General features: G+C 46.4%; 2 protein-coding genes across 2 annotated transcripts; one reads left to right on the forward strand and one right to left on the reverse strand.

Moving 5' to 3' along the window:
- Positions 1 to 1,302: 1,302 nt before the first annotated feature.
- On the reverse strand, positions 1,303 to 9,674 carry COPS3 (COP9 signalosome subunit 3). Its single transcript, XM_026683237.2, has 12 exons — positions 9,531 to 9,674; positions 7,575 to 7,704; positions 6,769 to 6,881; positions 6,052 to 6,101; positions 5,659 to 5,751; positions 4,830 to 5,009; positions 3,997 to 4,137; positions 3,479 to 3,652; positions 2,781 to 2,867; positions 2,548 to 2,661; positions 1,904 to 1,984; positions 1,303 to 1,654 (listed from the first exon to the last, which is right to left on the reverse strand). Exons 1-12 carry the CDS (start codon positions 9,583 to 9,585, stop codon positions 1,601 to 1,603), a joined length of 1,272 nt encoding a protein of 423 aa, XP_026539022.1. The 5' UTR covers positions 9,586 to 9,674; the 3' UTR covers positions 1,303 to 1,600.
- Positions 9,675 to 11,409: 1,735 nt separating this feature from the next.
- On the forward strand, positions 11,410 to 17,635 carry NT5M (5',3'-nucleotidase, mitochondrial). The gene is made up of 5 exons (XM_087942284.1): positions 11,410 to 12,246; positions 14,347 to 14,447; positions 14,991 to 15,051; positions 15,390 to 15,504; positions 15,630 to 17,635. Exons 1-5 carry the CDS (start codon positions 11,953 to 11,955, stop codon positions 15,770 to 15,772), a joined length of 714 nt encoding a protein of 237 aa, XP_087798410.1. The 5' UTR covers positions 11,410 to 11,952; the 3' UTR covers positions 15,773 to 17,635.
- The last annotated feature ends 228 nt before the right edge of the window (positions 17,636 to 17,863 follow it).

Raw genomic sequence — 17,863 nt, forward strand, 5'->3', positions numbered from 1 at the left:
CTAATTCGGAAGAGGGAAGGTAGCCAGAATCTCCTGCCCTCATATTTGGATTTTATATTTCTCCTCCCCTGGGGAAAATGGTACGGCCCGGTCAGTCCCATGAGAGTCATATGATAGAAACAATGCAGAATTTATCCAGAGGATTTTATTTAGATTTGTATCTCGCTTTTCCTGCGGGAAGGAATTCGGACCAAAGAGAATTACAGAAAAAAAAAGTGCATTCTTTGGATGACCCCCCTGCTTTTCCATTGCACCATCAACCAGGGTTGCAAAGTCTTGCATGCAAACAGAAGCACAATTATTTTTTTTGGGGGGGGGGGGTGTCTCTGCCCCAAAGAGCATGCAAATCCCTATGGGGCAGATCCGGACAATCATTTCTTGCCTTTGTTTTTGGGTGCGAGAGGATGATGGGCTTTGGTTCTCGGAGACGGTCCAGGGATCCTCAAATCTCAACAACTTTCATTATCGAGATGGGTGGACTCCAACTCCCAGAATTCCCTGGCCAGCCATGGAGGAACATGGGAATCTTCCCCACGTTGTTGAACCTATCTGACCCATGCAGGAAGCGCAGAACGGGGGAAAGGGGTCGAGGCATCTTCCCAGGCTCTAGATCTCTAGATCAGGGGTCTCCAACGTTGACAACATTAAGCCTGGAGGACTTCAACTCCCAGAATTCCCCAGCCCTCCAGGTTTAAAGTCGCCACGGTTGGAGATCCCTGCTCTAGATCTCCTTGCCAATTTTACAACTCGTGGATTTCCACTCCCAGAATTCCCCAGCCCACATGCTGGTTGAGGATTCTGGGAGTCGAAGTCCGCAAGCCACTAAAGTCGCCAGAGTTGGAGACCCCTGCTTTAGCACCCTGGGACGAGATTCAGGATTATGACAGGTGTCCCTTTGGCAGAATTCCCCAACCAGACGTGCTGAAGGTAACTAGAGGCAGAAGAGATACAGAGGTGATGCTAAGAAACTCCCAACTGCACAGGCCTTTAGCCAGGGGGGGGTATTAAAGCAGTTGGAGGGACCATGAAATTGCCAAGAAAAAGCCTCCCTTATCTCCCTGCCGAATCAAAGCCACAAACCTTTAAAATCTACATTAAGGTGGGAAGAAAAGAGAATAATGAATATTTTCCCTTAATTTTTTTTAAGCTTACAAAAACACTCTTGATTTTGCTGCAAGAAAACGGCTTTCCGTGCGAACAATGAGTTTTCATACCATCAGAAATCTAACTCGCCTGGTAGAACTTTACTCTGAAGAAAGTATTTTTTTTTAAAAAAAGGAAGCCATTGCCAAAGCAGTAACATTCATAAAACAAAAAAGTGAAATATTTAATGCATTAACAATGTTAAATCTCAAGATAAATCCACAACAGAATGAGACTTTCCCCCCCTTCCTTTGTAGAGCATTTCCCCACCCAAATCGTACAGTACTGAGAAGACATTTTCAGTTCAGATGCGACAGACAGTTCTCTGCTTTCTTCTTGGGGTTTTTTTTTTTCTTAACACTCAAATCCTAAAGCTGTCTCTCTTTAGCTTGTTTATTTTTTGTTTTTGTATGTATATGTGTGTTTTACAAGAGAGTAGCAAGCAAAAATGTGACTTTCAAGAATAACTGGAGGGCTTGCTTCCTGATTCGTCTTCTTGGGAGCCCATACTCTGCAAAGGGAAAAAAACAGGAATTGTTTTGAATCTGGAAGAGCAGAAAACAAAATATCTTGTGATCTACGCAGACACGGAGCAGAGAGGAGAATCCAGCAGAAAGGGCCAGATTTTCTCATCAAATGAAATTGGTTCCTTTATGCTGATACAGAGACTCAAGTTTTTTTTATGAGGATATTTTTTTTAAAAAAAAAAAATTCAGTATGGCGAAAGAGTATTTGATTCCGGGATGACTCTGGTTCTTACCTTCTGCACAAACTGCGGGTTCACGGTGATCTCCTGGTCCATCACTTTCAGCCTCTCATCAAGTTCTATACATTTCAACATCTAAAGGGAGATAGAAGGGATTTCCTGGGAAGCTGTTTTACAGCCCACCATGGACGAAGGGCTGCAAAAGTTGATGGGAGTTAGCCGAGATGGCTAAATTGATTGCTTTGATTAAAGAAAAGGACGCCATTTTGTTTTGCCTTGGAAGGAAAATGCTTCTGGGCTTTTACATTTGAGGTGGAGGGTGGGGAATGAAACTTTGATACATTGGGTTTCGCTCATTTTTGACAGGTTTGCAGTTATAGAAATGGCTGCTATACATTACTGAAAGGAAAAACTGAAGGTTTTATGTTATGACCTTATTCTACTGCATTAGAATATTAAGAATTATTCTCTTTCTTTTCCTCCTTCCCCTACACTTTCCTCTCTTCCCTCTTTCCTCCTTTATTTTCCCATTACCTTCATTTTTCCTTGTATTTTGATAAGCTAATGAAAACATCTGAATCGTGGAAGCTGCATTGCAGCGAAATTCTCCAATACTGTAGGCTGGTAGCCCCTGGACTCACAACCATTCATTTAACGGCCGCTCTAAGTTAACGACGGAATAATCAAACCTCACTTACCTCCTGGTCAATGTTGTGGAGCATCGCTGGGTTGTTGTATTTCTCGGGATTGTCGTGAAAACAAACCATGCCGTCTTTCTGGTTGATACTTGCGAAAATTTCCCCGTCTTCTATCTGCATAAAAAAGGACACGGTTGAAGCAGGATTTTGCTTGGAAACAAACCCTCCCTTGCTTGGTTACTTTTGTGCTATTCAGCTTCTATTTCCAGCCAAGGCAAAAAAAAAAACCTTACCATATGAAGGACGTATTTTTCTGCCTCCTGAGGCCCCGACAATTGCACTCGGCTCGCCATGTCTTGTAGTGACAGTGTTAAAAATGTCTGAAAAGAAGAAGCACAGACAAATGGAGAGATTGAACAAGTGATCTCTTCTGCTATCCCCTCCTCTAAAATCTCATCCGTGAAGTGGAATTTGCAAGACACTGCCAAGTTTTAAAAGAAAGGGAAGGGTTATTTTTTGCAAGGCAATGGATGGCAAATAAAAAGTAATTCTGTGTGTTATAAAAGTAATAAAAGGTTAATTATTAAATGTTGTACCTTATGCTTCTTGACTCTTGACGACTGTATCTTGTCTTTTATGTACACTGAGAGCATTTGCACCAAGACAAATTCCTTGCGTGTCCAATCACACTTGGCCAATAAAGAATTCTATCTATCTATTTATCTATCTATAGCTATCTATCTACCTATCATCTATTTATCTATCTTTATCATCTATCATCATCTATCTTTATCATCTGTCTATCCTTTGTCTGTCTGTCTATCTCTATCCATCCATCCATCCATCCATCCATCCATCCATCCATCCATCCATCTAATCTATCTATCTATCTATCATATCTATCTATCTATCTATTTCAAGTCCTTTTTCTCGGCAGAAGCCCCTCTAAGCCTTGGCAGGGGAGTGGCAAATCTCAGGCTGGATGCCTCACCTTAGTTAGCCTCTGGATGTTCTTTTTGTAGAGCGATGATAAGCACTGCTTCACCAGGCCCATGTTGTTATCCCGGGTAAAGGTCTCGCTGTGCTTGTTCACCAGACTTCGCAGCTCAGAGGGCTTATTGGTTGCATACACTTGCGCCAATTCATGATACGCGTTGCTAAGTGGCTGCAGTGGGAAAAGAGGGCAGGTTGTGGGAACAGAAGGGCCCATGATCCAGAAAAGACTGGCCCACCTGATCCCTACACTGGTTGTTAGGTTTCCTGCTTTGAGTAGGAGACCTCCGGTCCCTTCCAATTCTGTTATTCTGTTACAACTTAGGCTTTCTCTCTTCCCCAAAACGTTTGCAAAGTACATTTTTTCCAGGCTGCTGCCCTGAACCCATCAAAACATTTCTATTACTCCTTCAATCAAGCTCACTTTACTATAGCTAGGAAATAAAATCTCCCCCCATCCGGCCCCATGCCCAGGCCTCCCAACTCTTGGTTCACACAGGATCTCTGGGGCCTCACCTTAACAAATCTACCTATTATTTGGGAAGTGTATTTCGGCAGCTGCTGCACTTTGCCAAGGAGTATCAAGGAGACTAGGATATACTTTTTGTACGATTCCAACATGATATGGCTGACAGCCATGGCAGGGGTGGTGATAGCCTGAAAAATAAAGGAAGGAAGGTTAGAGGCAGTCAGCACAAAGACAGAAGATGGACCTTGGGGTCCTGGGGATCCAGGTTATGCCCTGGGGTGATGCAACTTTGTCCTAACGTTATGGAAATTCAACTAAGCCTATTTCAAAACAATGCTCCAAGGACAAAAGGCTGTAGCCTTACTTAACACCTGGTCAACAAAGGAAGTCTTTTTCTAGACAGGCAGCTATTTAGTCTCTTACAGAAAGGAAAATCAAAGAGCCCAACAACATTTGTTTTCGATGTCACTTTTAACGGATCACAATGCAAAAAACCCCAATAACCCAGCTTGGTGCAGTGGTTCAGATACAGGCCCAGAAACCAGGAGACGGTGAGTTCTAGTCCCACCTTAGGCATGAAAGCTGGCAGGGTGACTTTAGCCTTTAGTCCTTGTCTCTCAGGCCAACCAACCACATAGGGTTGTTATTGTGGGGAAAACAGGAGGAGTATTAGGTATGTTCACTGCCTTGAGTTGGCCAGATATTTTGTAAAAACTGGGATAAAAATCTAATCTAACAATTTTATCTCTGCTGCAAGGAGTCACAGCTTCCAGTAATATATTCTAACCAAGCAGGAATCTCGGAGACTTTGCTGGTTTTTAACCGGGCTGTCGTGCCCTCAAGAAATTTTTCGACACCAAAGAGGAAGGAAAACAGTTACCTGCTCGTAAAAATAGAGTGCTCTTTCGAAATTTTTGAGCCCAGTGTATATCATTCCACCATAGTAGTAGTAACACAGAAAGTGCTTGGCATCGTAGGCCCCATTTTCTTTACAAATATCCATCATGTCCACATCTAGATACGGGAGGGCAGGTTTAAAGCATTTGGCTAATAAACAGAGCTAAAATGAAACAGACCAGGGTTAACACATTAAAAAAAAAAACCAGTCGCAAGTCTTATTTGCTTCGGATCAAGAATGTGAATCGTCAATCAAGGCAAAATACAGGTGGGGGGGGTGAAATGATATTCAGGGTAGCTGTGTCTCTGGGCTGGTGCATCAATTAGAACCACAGAGAGATTCAGACTGTCACGTTGGACTTTTAAAGGCAGATAAAGCATGCACTTTCTAGGAAGTAATGCCATCAAAACTCCATTCCCTTTTCACAGGAGTCGCAGGGTGGGTGGCTGGCCTCTGGACTGTTTTTATCCCCCGGGCGTATGCCCCTGCTGTCGGCTGCTTCACGCCATCCTTGTGCAAAGGATCCACCCAAATTAGTTCAGACCTTTGTCTGATGACATGTGTGAAACCCAACCCTCAGAGAGATGGAAGCTACGTAGGGGAATTCGAAGCCAGCCTGATCACATCGGGGAAATTCAGCTTGGGAATAGCTAAATTTAAACAAGACTGCAGGCAACCAAAGGACAGGGAATTGCCACGACGGGCAGCATATGTCCCATTTAGTCTTAGTTCAATTCTGCATCGTGTTATTAGGACGGCCTATTCTGCTAGTAAGAGGACTTCATTTCCCACCTGACTCTAGGATCCTCACCTGGCAGAGATCAGCATGTATTGAGGTCAGTTGGTTGGTATTCATCTGCATTTTGTCTATAGCTTGCCTGAGAATGCTGATTCCGCGCAGGGGCTGTTGGCAAGCAAACAAAAGAGTCAATTTCTACATACATGCAAAAAAGAGATTTGTACATATTTGGAGCAGCTTCACCTGTCCTGATGTCAGGAAGCTATACCCCCTGCCTCAAAGATGTAAAAATATCTCACCAACTTGGCAAGTTAGTTTATTTACTGTGATTTCTATACTTTATTTACACGTCACTGTTCTACTCCAGTGAGTATTGTTCAGCATTAGCACACCATGTTAAAAATCTAGCGTTCCTCAAGATCAGCGGCCTGAGAATTAAAGGACTGCACTGCTCAACTTCCTTACCTGCTTCCGTTCCACAAGGGCATTTGTTAACTGATGGCACAGGCCAGCGACTAAAGAGAAGGAAAAAAGAAGGAATTGAGACTGTGCTAACTAGGGATTTGAGAACATGGAAAATCACACATCAATGACTTTCATTTGTCCACAGGTAGATCCTTTTCAGTTAGACATTAAAGTCAGTGATACTCCTAGGAGGAGGCTAAGGCTTCAAGCTGTTAAGGTTTGTTAAATTACATTTGGAGCTTGCCTGTCTATGAAAATAGACAATAAGTAGAGCTGTAGATATACCATGTTTGGAATGTAGCAAAAAAAGGTGATTTTTTTTTTGGCCTATCAAAACCCCATCTCTCAGCCTTTAAGGTGATCTTTTATTGATTGAAAGGACAGGTCGCACAGTATGATCCTATGTGGCCCAGTTTCAACTCCTTTATTAAAAACAGACTTGTAGTAATTTTCATTAAAGTGCTTTCTTTTTATTGGCATTGTTATTTTTTCCTACCATTCTTCCTGTAATTTGTTCCTAATTATGTTAGTGTTACTTAGTATCCATGCATACTCACAGACACTAAAGATAAAGCTACTATAGATATAATCTTATTCGGATTGATTAAATGATGTCGGCAGCCTCTATATTTTTTTTAACACAATGTTCATTTGTAACTCTTAGCAAACCAATGCAGATTTTAGGCAAAAATTCACAGGATGGCAGAAGCCACTTACAAGTGTCGGTGGCATATCGGATGTGCTCCCCGTTGCAAGTGCTGATGAAAAGCTGGACCTGCGAGAATAACGTTTCGAAATCAGGGACGCTGGGCATAGAAAACTTCACAAACCTACAAAGGAAGACAAAGCACACAATGCAAGCCATCTCTTTCTGGGACCCCAGCAAGAGCTCCTTAAACCCCCGCGAAGGGCACGTTGAGTGGGTCAGATGGCCGGGTTGTGGGTATGCAGCCACTCTTATGAGTTGAATGAACATCTACATCTAGTTAATAAATGTGGGAGAAAGAAATACAGGTAGTCTTTGAGTTACGAGTGCAGAACAGGAGCTTATGGGTCCTTCCAGCTATCATAAAATGCACAACCTCCTCACTATGCTCACAGAGCCACATTCCTGCTGTTTGGCAACCAGTTTATGACCAGTTTTAAATTGTGACTGCAATGTTTTTTTGCCAGTTTTGAGTGTATTTTTGCTAGTTTCCAGCAGAACAAAAACAAAAGCCACCCAACTGCAAGAATGTGCCATTTGCATAGTGACTGTGAGATTTGCTGAACAACCGTGAAAATGTCAATCTCGGATCCAGACACATGGCTGCCTTGACATATGACCACACTGACTTACAAATGGACTTCTGATCCCAGTTGTGGTGATTAGTGGAGGAAGGATCTGCAAAGTTTACTTTTCAATTTAAAAAAATGGAGTTATGTGAAGCAGAAGGTTCACAGAAAAGAAGCATCATGGAAATTGAGTTTGTCTCTCTATTCAAGTCTGAAGGAGAAGCTTCCAATAAACGAAGGTCACTTACAAAACAGCCAACACGCCCAGTGAGTGTTCCTGGACATCGAGTGCCCCGAGCACGGTATCCAAATGGGAGAGGTTTTTCGCTAGCAGTTCTCCACTTTTGTTGATCAGCTCGCAAAGCTGAGTCATTTGCCCTGAGAAAGGCGAAAAGGTTGGAAAGTGAGGGGGAGAAAGAGGATCTATCACTCTCTGCCCACCTGCTCTACAAACAGCAAATATCACAAGAACAGCCGTCTATGTCATAAAAGCAAAGCAGTAAAAAATCAAGCCAATACTATAATTAAAAAATATACAGCAGGGAGAGCATGTCTCAATTGATAAGCGCTCAAGAAACTAGGGGAAGGTGTCACATAATCAGCCCTTTAGTACAAAACAACAAATTGTAGAAAAGGCGCTCTATTAATATTTTTATTCTACACTATTTCAGAAGGTTTTTATGGACCGAAAAGGAAAGCTTTAATTCATGAAATTGTTTTCTAGCCTCCCTTACCAACAGTTAATTTTCACATCACAATAATGCTAGGCTAGGAATAGATTAGAGGCCAGATTAATACCATGGACAGCACCCCAGCTGAAATCCAACCACTTCAATCCCTGAATGAAAACAGTTCAACCTAGGATAGAGTCTTGCATATAAATCTCCTAAAATTTAAATACCCCAAAACAACACACCCACACCTATGTAAATATACAATTTTCATAAATCTCTGCATATATGTAACAGTCATAAAACTGAAGATAAACTATTTGGAAAATAATTAAAACAATTCTTTGTGTTTCTACAAATAACATGAAATTAGAAAGCCCCCAAGTCAGGGATTTTTAGAAGGATAGAATGAAGTTCAAAACGAGACAAAAATTTGCCACCGGACTGAAGCAATGGAAGGGAGTAGATTCTTCTGAGATTTTCCAGAGCAAAGTTAGGACCTTAAAACCAACTTCCAAGCTGAGAAATATGGCTTTTATAGACAAAGACTTTAATGCAAGCGAGCCAAAACCAGCAGCTTATAAACTGCGCCTCCCCAGGGAGGCTGAAACACCTCTCAAAAGTAGAAAACCAGGGGTCATAAAGCTACCTCATTGTTCTAAAGAACATGGATTTATTTCTTTTTCTTTAAGGGTCTATTTACTTTATTGTCATTGAACCTCGTACATCGAAATTAAATACCATCTCCAGTGTACAATTTATGACTATGAAAATAAACACAAACACACATCCCTCACACTCCACACATTTAAAACCCTGATATTGCATTAATATTGCACTATACAGTAGGATTCAATAGTTATTGAATTTTTTCTTCTTCTTTTTCTTTAAGGGTTTATTTTTCTTTTATCGACTAAAGCTGTGGCTGCAAAGAAGACTTCCATGGAAGACTTTCATGCTTTTAAGATGTTCTTCCATGCCAGCCACAGTTCGGCTCTTTTTGAAAATAAAAAAAATTCAAACAAAAAGTGGAGCTGGTTAGAGAGGCAGAATCCAGAAGGAGCAAAAAGCAAACAGCGATCCTTGGGGAGGGAAGGGTTTAGAAGGGAAAAGGTAGGTGGGGAGGGGGGCTGCCCCACAGAATGCAAGTGGCCACCCAGTGACCTTCGAAAAGCTCAGCCAGGGGAATTGGGGACAGGAGACCACCAGGCGATCCCAGAGGCCTGGGAAAGGAAAAGCCAAGCTGTGAACAGGCAGAGTGAGCCCCCCCCCTCCCCCACCAAAATTCCCAGCCAGCCCGGGAGCGCCAGGTTGGGGAAGGGCCGCTCTGCTCCCTCCCTTGCCCGCGAGGGGTTTCCAAGCCAAGAGGCGGGGCCCCGAAGCCCCGCCCCGCCTGCAGACAGACAGACAGACGCGGCAGCCAACGGACACCTCCGGGAGGCGGGCTCCCTTCCCGGCTCCCCTTTCTCGGAGGCCGCCCGGGGCCGGAGGGCGGCAGCGGCCTCCACGTGCGCGCCCGGCCTTGCGTCTCACCTTGGGCCGAGAGCTGCCGGACGCTGTTGACGAACTGCTCCAGGGCGGACGCCATGGCGGCGCGGGAGAGGGAAAGGCCCGGCCGGGTCAGCCGCGGAGGAGCCGCCTCTGCCTCCTGCTCTTCCAGACGCAGCGGGAGCGACCTCGGCGCCGCGCAGGGCCAATCGGGGGCCGCGCTTTTGGAGCGTCACTTCCGGCGCGCGGCGCGGGAGCCCGGCTGGGGGCGTTGCCATGGGGATCGCCTCCCACCCGGAAGTGGGCGAACCGAGAGGGCTGCTTCCTGCTCTGGGAGGAGCTCACGCACGCGCAGTGGCTCCACAACAGTCCCGTGGCCCCGCCCTTTTTGCTGAAAAGGGGGAGGGGGCTTCATGCAGACTGCAAATTGTGAAAATGGTATCTATTATCTACATATAATTAAACATGATGTGCATATCATTATTGCACTATATACTATATATATATATTTATTAAAGATAGTGCAAAACACATTATACTCTGCAAGTGCAACGTAAAAGCAAGATAAATAATCCAAAATGTATATTAGATTCTTAATCTTGCTCCATTGAAAATGGGCTTTTGGCTCTTTCACTAATCCAGGGACAAAAAAAAAAAAGAAATTTGTTCTCTAGGCATTTGTGACACTGGACAACCAGTGGTCTGGAATGGTATAGGTAGGGTTTCCTGGCTGAGCAGGAGGTTGGGCTAGAAGACCTCCAAGGACCCTTCCAACTCTAGTATTCTGTTATTCTGGCTTTGCTTTATTGCCTGTCCTTTATAACGCAGCAGCAGCGTTTAATGTGACAAGGCCTCCGGTTTATCAGGTGGGTCTTCTCCGTCCAAGCTTATGCCATTTAAAAATAGAGGAAGAAGCCTCAACCTTCTTTGATTCCTGCCATGGAAGAAACGCTCCTTCACCCCAGCAGGATTCAGGCACCCCAGCAGGTGTCTGAGACTTGCCAGGGACCTGGAACCTGCCTAGGTGGGGGACCTCAGCCGGAAGAATGGAAGGGATCCATCTTCCAGGAAGACCATCGAACAGAAGTCAACGTTCAAAGTTCAAACCTTTATTGTCAATGCACAACGTGTACATGAGCCTAATATACATATACATATACATACATACATACATACATACATACATACATACATACATACATACATACATTTACATACATCACATTAAGCCGGATTGTGGTGTTATGTTGTGTTTAGTAATCTGACAGCCGACAGGGTTTAGTAGTCAGAAAACCGTTTAGTAGTCAGGAAAGACCGCCCAATGTCCTAATTAGTGCCCAGACGCTCAAATTCCTGGACTTCCATTGGCCTGGCACCCTCCTTGACTAGAGAGCACAATCTGAATTCGGCTCCTGTCAGAATCACTTCTGGGGTCTTCAGGGCAGTAGCCTTTCAGGGTTAGAATTCAGAGGGAGGTTTGCTGGACCAGAAAGTCCAGTTGCCTCTTGAAAAAGCACCTTTGGGGAAACCCTGAGATGTTTGGCTCAAAAGAAGCCTGCCCAATTGGTTCTATAAATTGTCCTCCTTTAGTGACCGCAATGGGGAGACCACCAGCTGGTCATTTTAAGAAGCTTAAGTGAAATTTAGAGGATGCTTAAAGTCTCCCTTAGGAAGAGAGAAGCAGCCCTCCCCCCTTTCTGGCTTTATTTCCTGGGAAACCCACGCAGGACCCTGCCCCTTCCACCCCACCCCTGTCCTGGTTCGCCTTCCTCTGCCCTGCCGCTTCCCTGAGCCCCGCAACGGTTCCGCATCGTCAGCTCTGCACCCGGGGAAAGGAGCGGGGAGGCCGGAGCGAGGTCCGGTTTGGCCCGGAAAGAGGAGCCCCCGGCACGCTACCCAGCCACCCCCGCCGCCCTTTTGCAGAGCGACGGCAAGGAGAAGCGGAACCCCTCCGGGCCGGTAGCTGGAAGGAATGGGCTGGAGGAGCTGGGCTGAACCGGAGCAGCTCCCGCGGCTCGCTGGGACGCTTTGGCGCTGGCAAGCAACCTCCCTTGCTTGTTTGCTTTTCTCTCTTTCCCTTCCCTTCCCTTTCTTTTCCTTTCTTTGGACCCTCCCTCTTTCTCTCTCCTGCCCTTCCTTCCTTCTTTCTAATCCCTCCTTTCTCCCTTCCTCTCTTTCCTTCCTTCTTTCCTTCCTCCCTCCCTTGTTCTTTCTTTCCTTCTTTCCTTCCTTCCTTCTTTCCTTCCTTCCATTCTTTCCCCTCCAGCCTCCAGCCCATCCACGCGCCCCGAGTTCCGCAGTGGCCGCCGGGCGCTTTCCTCCCTCCCTCCCTCCCTCCGTGACCTTCGGATCTTGCGGCAAAGGCGGGAGCGGGGGCGAAGGTGGCCGGAGGGGCCGGGTCCTGCCCTGAAGGGGGTCACGACCTCCCCTCCTCCATCTCCCCGCCCAGAGACGCCCCTACCCGGCCATGATGTGCCGGGGCACCCGCAGCCTCCTCCGGCACCCGCAGCGGGTCCTGCGCGCCTGGGCGCCTCTGCTGGGCGCGGGCATCGGCCGGGCGCATTCGGGGCGCGCGGCTGCTGCTCCTCCTTCCCGGCCGCTGCGAGTGCTGGTGGACATGGACGGGGTGCTGGCCGACTTCGAGGGGGGGTTCTTGGAGAAGTACCGCGCCCGGTACCCGGACCTGCCCTACATCGCGCTGGACGAGCGGCGCGGCTTCTGGGTCTCGGAGCAATACGGGAAGCTCCAGCCTGGACTGAGCGTGAGTCCCGACCTCACACACACACACACACACACAACACACACACATACCGATGACCCTCGGGGGAGACGTCCGAAGGGCGACCGGGGAAGCAGAGTAAACAAGGGTGGGTTGATCGGCCGCTGCTCCTTTGCTCTCCGGCTGTCGGGCGCTCCAAGGATTTCAGCACCTTTTCTGCATGCCCAAAACCTCCCTGGCAGTCTCGGTTTGCTGCTGGGGAGCGAGAGGGGGGGAATTAAGGTTTTTTGGGTGGGGGGCTGGCGGCTGGGCCCCCAGGCAAAGGCTCCCCAATCCATTTCAGGCTCAGGAGCTCTGTACCCGCTTCAGGGACCGTCCACTGCACTGTTTAGCTTTACTCCGGGGTGTAGAGGCCTTCCTTATTCTTTAGAATAGGATAGAGCTGGAAGGGACCTTGGAGGTCTTCCAGTCCAGCCCCTTGCTCAAGCAGGAGAACCTGTACATTTCAGACAAACAGCTGTCCTGTCTCTTCTTAAAAGCCTCCAGTGTTGGAGCACCCACAACTTCCGACACCGAGCCAGAACGGCTGGTTAACTGGTTAACTGTCCCCACTGTTAGGAAGCTTCTCCTTAATTTGAGGTTGCTTCTCTCCCATCCTTTGTTTCTCGTCCTGATCTCCAATTCTAAGTATTAGAAGCTGAGTATTTACTGGCCGGATGCCCTTCCTGTTGCCAGTGCGGAGTTTTGTTCGGCAGATATATTCTCAGTGTGCCCAGAGAGAGAAATATCTGCCTCTGCCTAGGATCGAACTCACAGCCTCCTGATTGTGAGGTGAGAGCTCCACCTCGAGGCCACCACACCGCTCTCATTAAGCGAATCACTGCACTGATGAAGTTAATAACATGGTTGTTAAGCGAATCTGCTTTATCTGTTGGCCTGGCTTGTCAGGAGGTCACAAAAAGGGGGAATCACACGGCAACTGTCATAGATGTGGGACAGTTGCCAAGAGTCTGGATTTTGATCCTGTGACCCTGGGGAGGTAGCAGGGGTCGTAAGTGGGGAAAATGGTCCTAAGTGACTTTGTTCAGTGAAGTTGTACCTTGGAATGGTCACTAAATGAACGGTTGTAAGTTGAGGACTACCTGTATCATTTCTGGATCATCTCCTGGATTCCACATGTTTGGAGACACGTCGCTGGTCTTTGGTTGCCTTCATTAGGGGACTGGAGGCTCAAACATACAACGAACGGTTACAGGAACTGGGCTTGGCTAGTCTAGGGAAGAGAAGGACCAGGGGAGACAGGAGAGCAGCCTTCCAATATTTGAGGGGCTGCCACAGGGAAGAGAAGGAAGGGGTCAAGCTATTCTCCAAGGCACCCGAAGGCCAGACAAGGAATAATGGCTGGAAACTGAACAAGGAGAGATTCAACCTGGAAATAAGGAGAAACTTTCTGACAGGAAGAACCATCAACCCATGGAACAGAAGTTGTCCTCGGAAGTCGTGGGAGCGCCATCACTTGAGACTTTCAAAAAGAGATTGGACTCCCATCTGTCAAAAATTATGTAGGCTCTCCTGCTCGGGCGGGGGGTTGGACTAGATGACCTATAAGGTCATTTCCAACTCTGTTAATCTGATTCTATCTAAGATGATCAAAGGCCTGGAGGCTAAAATATACAATGAACGGTTGCAGGAACTGGGCCTGGCTAGTCCAGTCTAGGGAAGAGAAGGACCAGGGGAGACAGGAGAGCAGTCTTCCAATATTTGAGTGGCTGCCACAGAGAGGAGGAAGGGGCCAAACTATTCTCCAAAGCACTCAAAGGCCAGACAAGGAATAATGGATGGAAACTGAAAAAGGAGAGATTCAACCTAGAAATAACGAGGAATTTTCTGACAGTGAGAATAATCAACCCATGGAACAGAAATTGCCTTCGGAAGTTGTGGGAACTTCATCCCTGGAAGCTTTCACGAAGACTGCCATCTGTCAGAAATTATGCAGGGTCTTCTGCTTGGGCGAGGGGTTGGACTAGATGACCTACAAGGTCCCTTCCAACTCTGATTATCTGTTATCTGTTATGTGCTGTTGTTTGCATCTGTGTTTTTTTTTTCTCTCTCTCTCTCTCTCCCCCTCCCCTCACTTTACAGGAAAAGGCTATCAGTATTTGGGAATCCAAGAACTTTTTCATGGAGCTCAACCCTCTGCCAGGGGCTGTGGAAGCTCTGAAGGAGATGACAGAATTAGAAGCGTAAGTATCAGGCCATAAAATGGGAACAGCAACAAATTCTCCAGATGTTTCCTACCCTGTGCTTCTCTAGATTAATCATAGAACGTAGAATCCTAGAAGGGATCTCGGAGGCCTTCAACCCCATTACTCAAGGCAGGAGACTTCAGACCATCCTGGTCAAATGGTTGTCCAGTTATATTTTTGAAAACCTCCAGTTTAAAAATAAATAAATCCTGTTTTCAAAACTGAACCTCATTGGTTTTTCTGGTGAATGGGCTGGGAGAGTAGATCCTGTAGAAGGAAAGCTGCAGGGTAGGTAGCGGGTGAGACATCCCACCCCTTTCTGGAGAAGTTCCAGAACTTGAGGGAGAAATGGCCCAAGCATTCCAGTTTGTAGAAGACCTAGGAAGTGGAAAATTCTTTGTCAACCAAATCCATCCGTCACAAATCAGTTCCTTTTTGTTTCCATGCATGTTTCCATGTTCTGTTGGAGAGAGTCAGAATCCAGTTGTGGAAAAATAACTGAGAAATATGAGTGGTTCTCGCTCTCTCTTTTTATGTTAGGACTGAAGTCTTCATATGCACGAGTCCCATCAAGAAGTATCGCTACTGCCCGTATGAAAAGGTAAAGCCTGCTCAACAAATCTTGAGTTACTCACTGGTTAAATCAGGAGAGCCAGGATTTTATATGAAGGCAAGCTAAACAGTGCCGGCGTTAAAGGACTTGGTCTGATTTAACCTCACCTTCCAGCTCCCTTCCTTCTCAGAGCTGGCTTGTTGGCGGGAACCCTTTGCCCCCATGTTTTCTTTATTTTAATTTATTTGCATATTAAATTGATACGCTGTTTGTCTCGCCCTAAAAACGAGTCTGGGAAGCTTTCGTTTTATCGCTGCCCCCATCCTACAGAAAAAAGTTTTCTCCAGCCACGTGTTTTCACCTTCGTGTCCTCTGCTGCTTTCCAGTTCGCTTGGATAGAGAAGCATTTCGGACACGAATTTTTGGAGCACGTGATTCTCACCCGGGATAAGACCATCGTCTCTGGGCATGTACTGATTGATGACAGGCCTGATATCGTAGGTAAGGTGGGGAGGGCTGGTGCTGGGGAAGGCAACCCTTGGAGGGGCCAAAAGGTGGACCGATTTGCACCATGTTGGAGTAACGCAACTCACATCTTCACGCGCCATCTTTCCTTTCTCTCCCAGGAGTGGAACGGACTCCCACCTGGGAGCACGTGCTTTTCACCGCCTGCCACAACAAGCATCTGCAGCTCCCAGCTTCTTGCCACCGGTTGCACTCGTGGGCTGATGATTGGAAGGCCCTCTTGGAAAGCAAGCGAACTTGCTGAAGCTTGGAGAGTTCTCAGCAAGGCCAGCCAAGAGTGGGTCTGGTTGCCTGAGGCTATTTTCTTGAGTTTCTGGCCAGAAGAAGAAGAAGAAGAAGAAGAAGAAGGTACCTGTTGCCTTCCTTGGGTCTGGGCTGGCATGTCAGAAGGAAGAGTTGTAGCCTCAAATGGCAGCCGGTTTTGACAGTTAAAGGAAGTCCTTGAGTCTCTACAGGAGTGGTGTTGGCCAAGTGTTCCAACTTTGTTGAAGGCCTCTCATTGAGTAGATCAACTCAGGATGGCTTCCCATCCCTGTTTAAGTTTCTGTGGGGACTTCTTCATTCAAGATGATGGCCATCCTCATCTTTGGCCTCCAATGGATGGACACTGAGCTTCTGGAACTCCAATGACCCTTGTTGCATGTGCAAGAAATGTGCAAGATGTGCAAGAAATGTGCCAGAGCATAAGGAGGTCGGTGGCCTCCAGACCTCATGTGCCCAGCCACAATCCCACAGGCATGTGTGAGTTTGCTGCACGGATTCACCTGAAGGATCTCTTGATTTCAGAGCTTTCTAAAATCCAGGGAGCATTGGGGTCAAAAAATCAAGATGGATCTGCAACTGGGAAGTCAAATCCATGTGTAATGTTGCACATTCTATAGACAAGTCTTCAATTCCCTGTTGTAGCTTCCATCCTGACTTTTTTTATCATGTCCCAGCAAAACTTCAACTGTTCTGTGGGGCAAAAAGGCCATGGATGAGTCCAAGTGGACCCTAATGTCTCACAAATGGTAACAGAAGAATTACACAAGTAAGGTCTATGTTTCTCGTTCTGGAGGTCTTCACACCTATCCCTTCCGTTCCTGGAGACTGTGCTGACCTGGTCATTCCAGGGGATATCTGAATGTTTTCCGAGAGTAAACAGGGTGTTGTTCCTAAGGATTTATTTGTGGACAGTATGGGAAGCAACCTCAGAGCTGGCCAAAGAGGCTGGACTGGGAGACAAGAAAGCATTCTGAAGTTCTACAGAATATTGCATCTCTGTGGGATCCTTTGAGCTTGGTGGTTTTCTTGGAGACGTTTCATGACCAAACTAGGGGACATCATCAGTGTTAGAAGGCAGTGGGGAAAACTTTTAGCACTGATGATGTTTCCTAGTTGGGTCACAAAACAACTGCAAGAAACCATCAAGCTCAGAGAACACCAAAGACCTCACACTTCGTCTCCAAACTACAACTATTCTCTCCTATCTCTGAAATGAGATACTTTGCACCTCCCTAACTTCTACCTGGATGGATTCTACTCTCCATCCTTCAGGTAGAGATTGACATTGGGGCAACACAAATCTGTTCATATCTTCATGGGGAACCTTCACATCTTCTCTAGAAGATTCTAACCTTGGTCTGCTAGTTCTCCTTTCCCTGCGCTAAGTTACATCAGCTTCAAACCTCAAAGGGGACAGTCCCAAGACAGGTTACTCCATCCACCTTTTAATCTGCAGTTAGTAAGTTCTCACTTGCTCTGGGAAGAAGCTTGTCCCAACATTTGCCGTTCTCCAACTAGCTCTCGTCAGTGTTGGGGTGTTATTGTGTGTGAGAAACACTTCAGAATCCTTTCAGAAAACTTCAGGCAGAGCCATTTCTTCACAGACTCAAACTGGTTGTCGTGAACTTGGTTTGGGGTTTTCCTGAAATGTTCAGATGACTCCATTTGACACCTCACCTGACAGACCAGGAGGTGACATTAACGCACGGAGATTCCAGGAACGAGGAATCTCCCCAGGCACGCAGAACATTCGGTCTATTTATTTAGTCTGACTGTCTCCAGCTCCGCAGCTCTGCGTACTTTTATTGTGCAAATACAACCAACAATTCCTGCTTGCGAACAATCCTGTCGTGTTTTGTCATGTGCCATACCTGTGGGTGGTGTGTTGCAATGTAGCCGGATCAGCCATGTCTGATTCAATTCTTCACTTTTCTCTAAGTCAAGGATCTCTCCTGGGGATTTGACTGGCATGCACCTCATTGGGGTGGCTTGCTAGTTCCTTTTACAGATTAACAGAGTTGGAAGGGACCTTAGAGGTCATCTAGCCCAACCCCCTGCCCAAGCAGGAAAG

Source organism: Notechis scutatus, chromosome 12 (genome assembly GCF_049901735.1).
Source record: "Notechis scutatus isolate UNSWTSFEM ecotype Mainland chromosome 12, rNotScu1.2, whole genome shotgun sequence".
Taxonomy (NCBI): Eukaryota; Metazoa; Chordata; class Lepidosauria; order Squamata; family Elapidae; genus Notechis; species Notechis scutatus.

What these genes read in the sequence shown, in the direction of transcription:
- COPS3 (XM_026683237.2), bottom strand. Translation starts at nt 9,585, where the DNA reads ATGGCGTCCGCCCTGGAGCAGTTCGTCAACAGCGTCCGGCAGCTCTCG. An exon ending in ACATCCAGAGGCTAACTAAG is followed by an intron (nt 2,868 to 3,478) that starts GTGAGGCATCCA and finishes TCTTCTTTTCAG; the next exon opens with ACATTTTTAACACTGTCACT. An exon ending in TCCACAACATTGACCAGGAG is followed by an intron (nt 1,985 to 2,547) that starts GTAAGTGAGGTT and finishes ATCTCCCTTTAG; the next exon opens with ATGTTGAAATGTATAGAACT.
- NT5M (XM_087942284.1), top strand. Translation starts at nt 11,953, where the DNA reads ATGATGTGCCGGGGCACCCGCAGCCTCCTCCGGCACCCGCAGCGGGTC. An exon ending in AGCTCCAGCCTGGACTGAGC is followed by an intron (nt 12,247 to 14,346) that starts GTGAGTCCCGAC and finishes CTCACTTTACAG; the next exon opens with GAAAAGGCTATCAGTATTTG. An exon ending in GCTACTGCCCGTATGAAAAG is followed by an intron (nt 15,052 to 15,389) that starts GTAAAGCCTGCT and finishes GCTGCTTTCCAG; the next exon opens with TTCGCTTGGATAGAGAAGCA.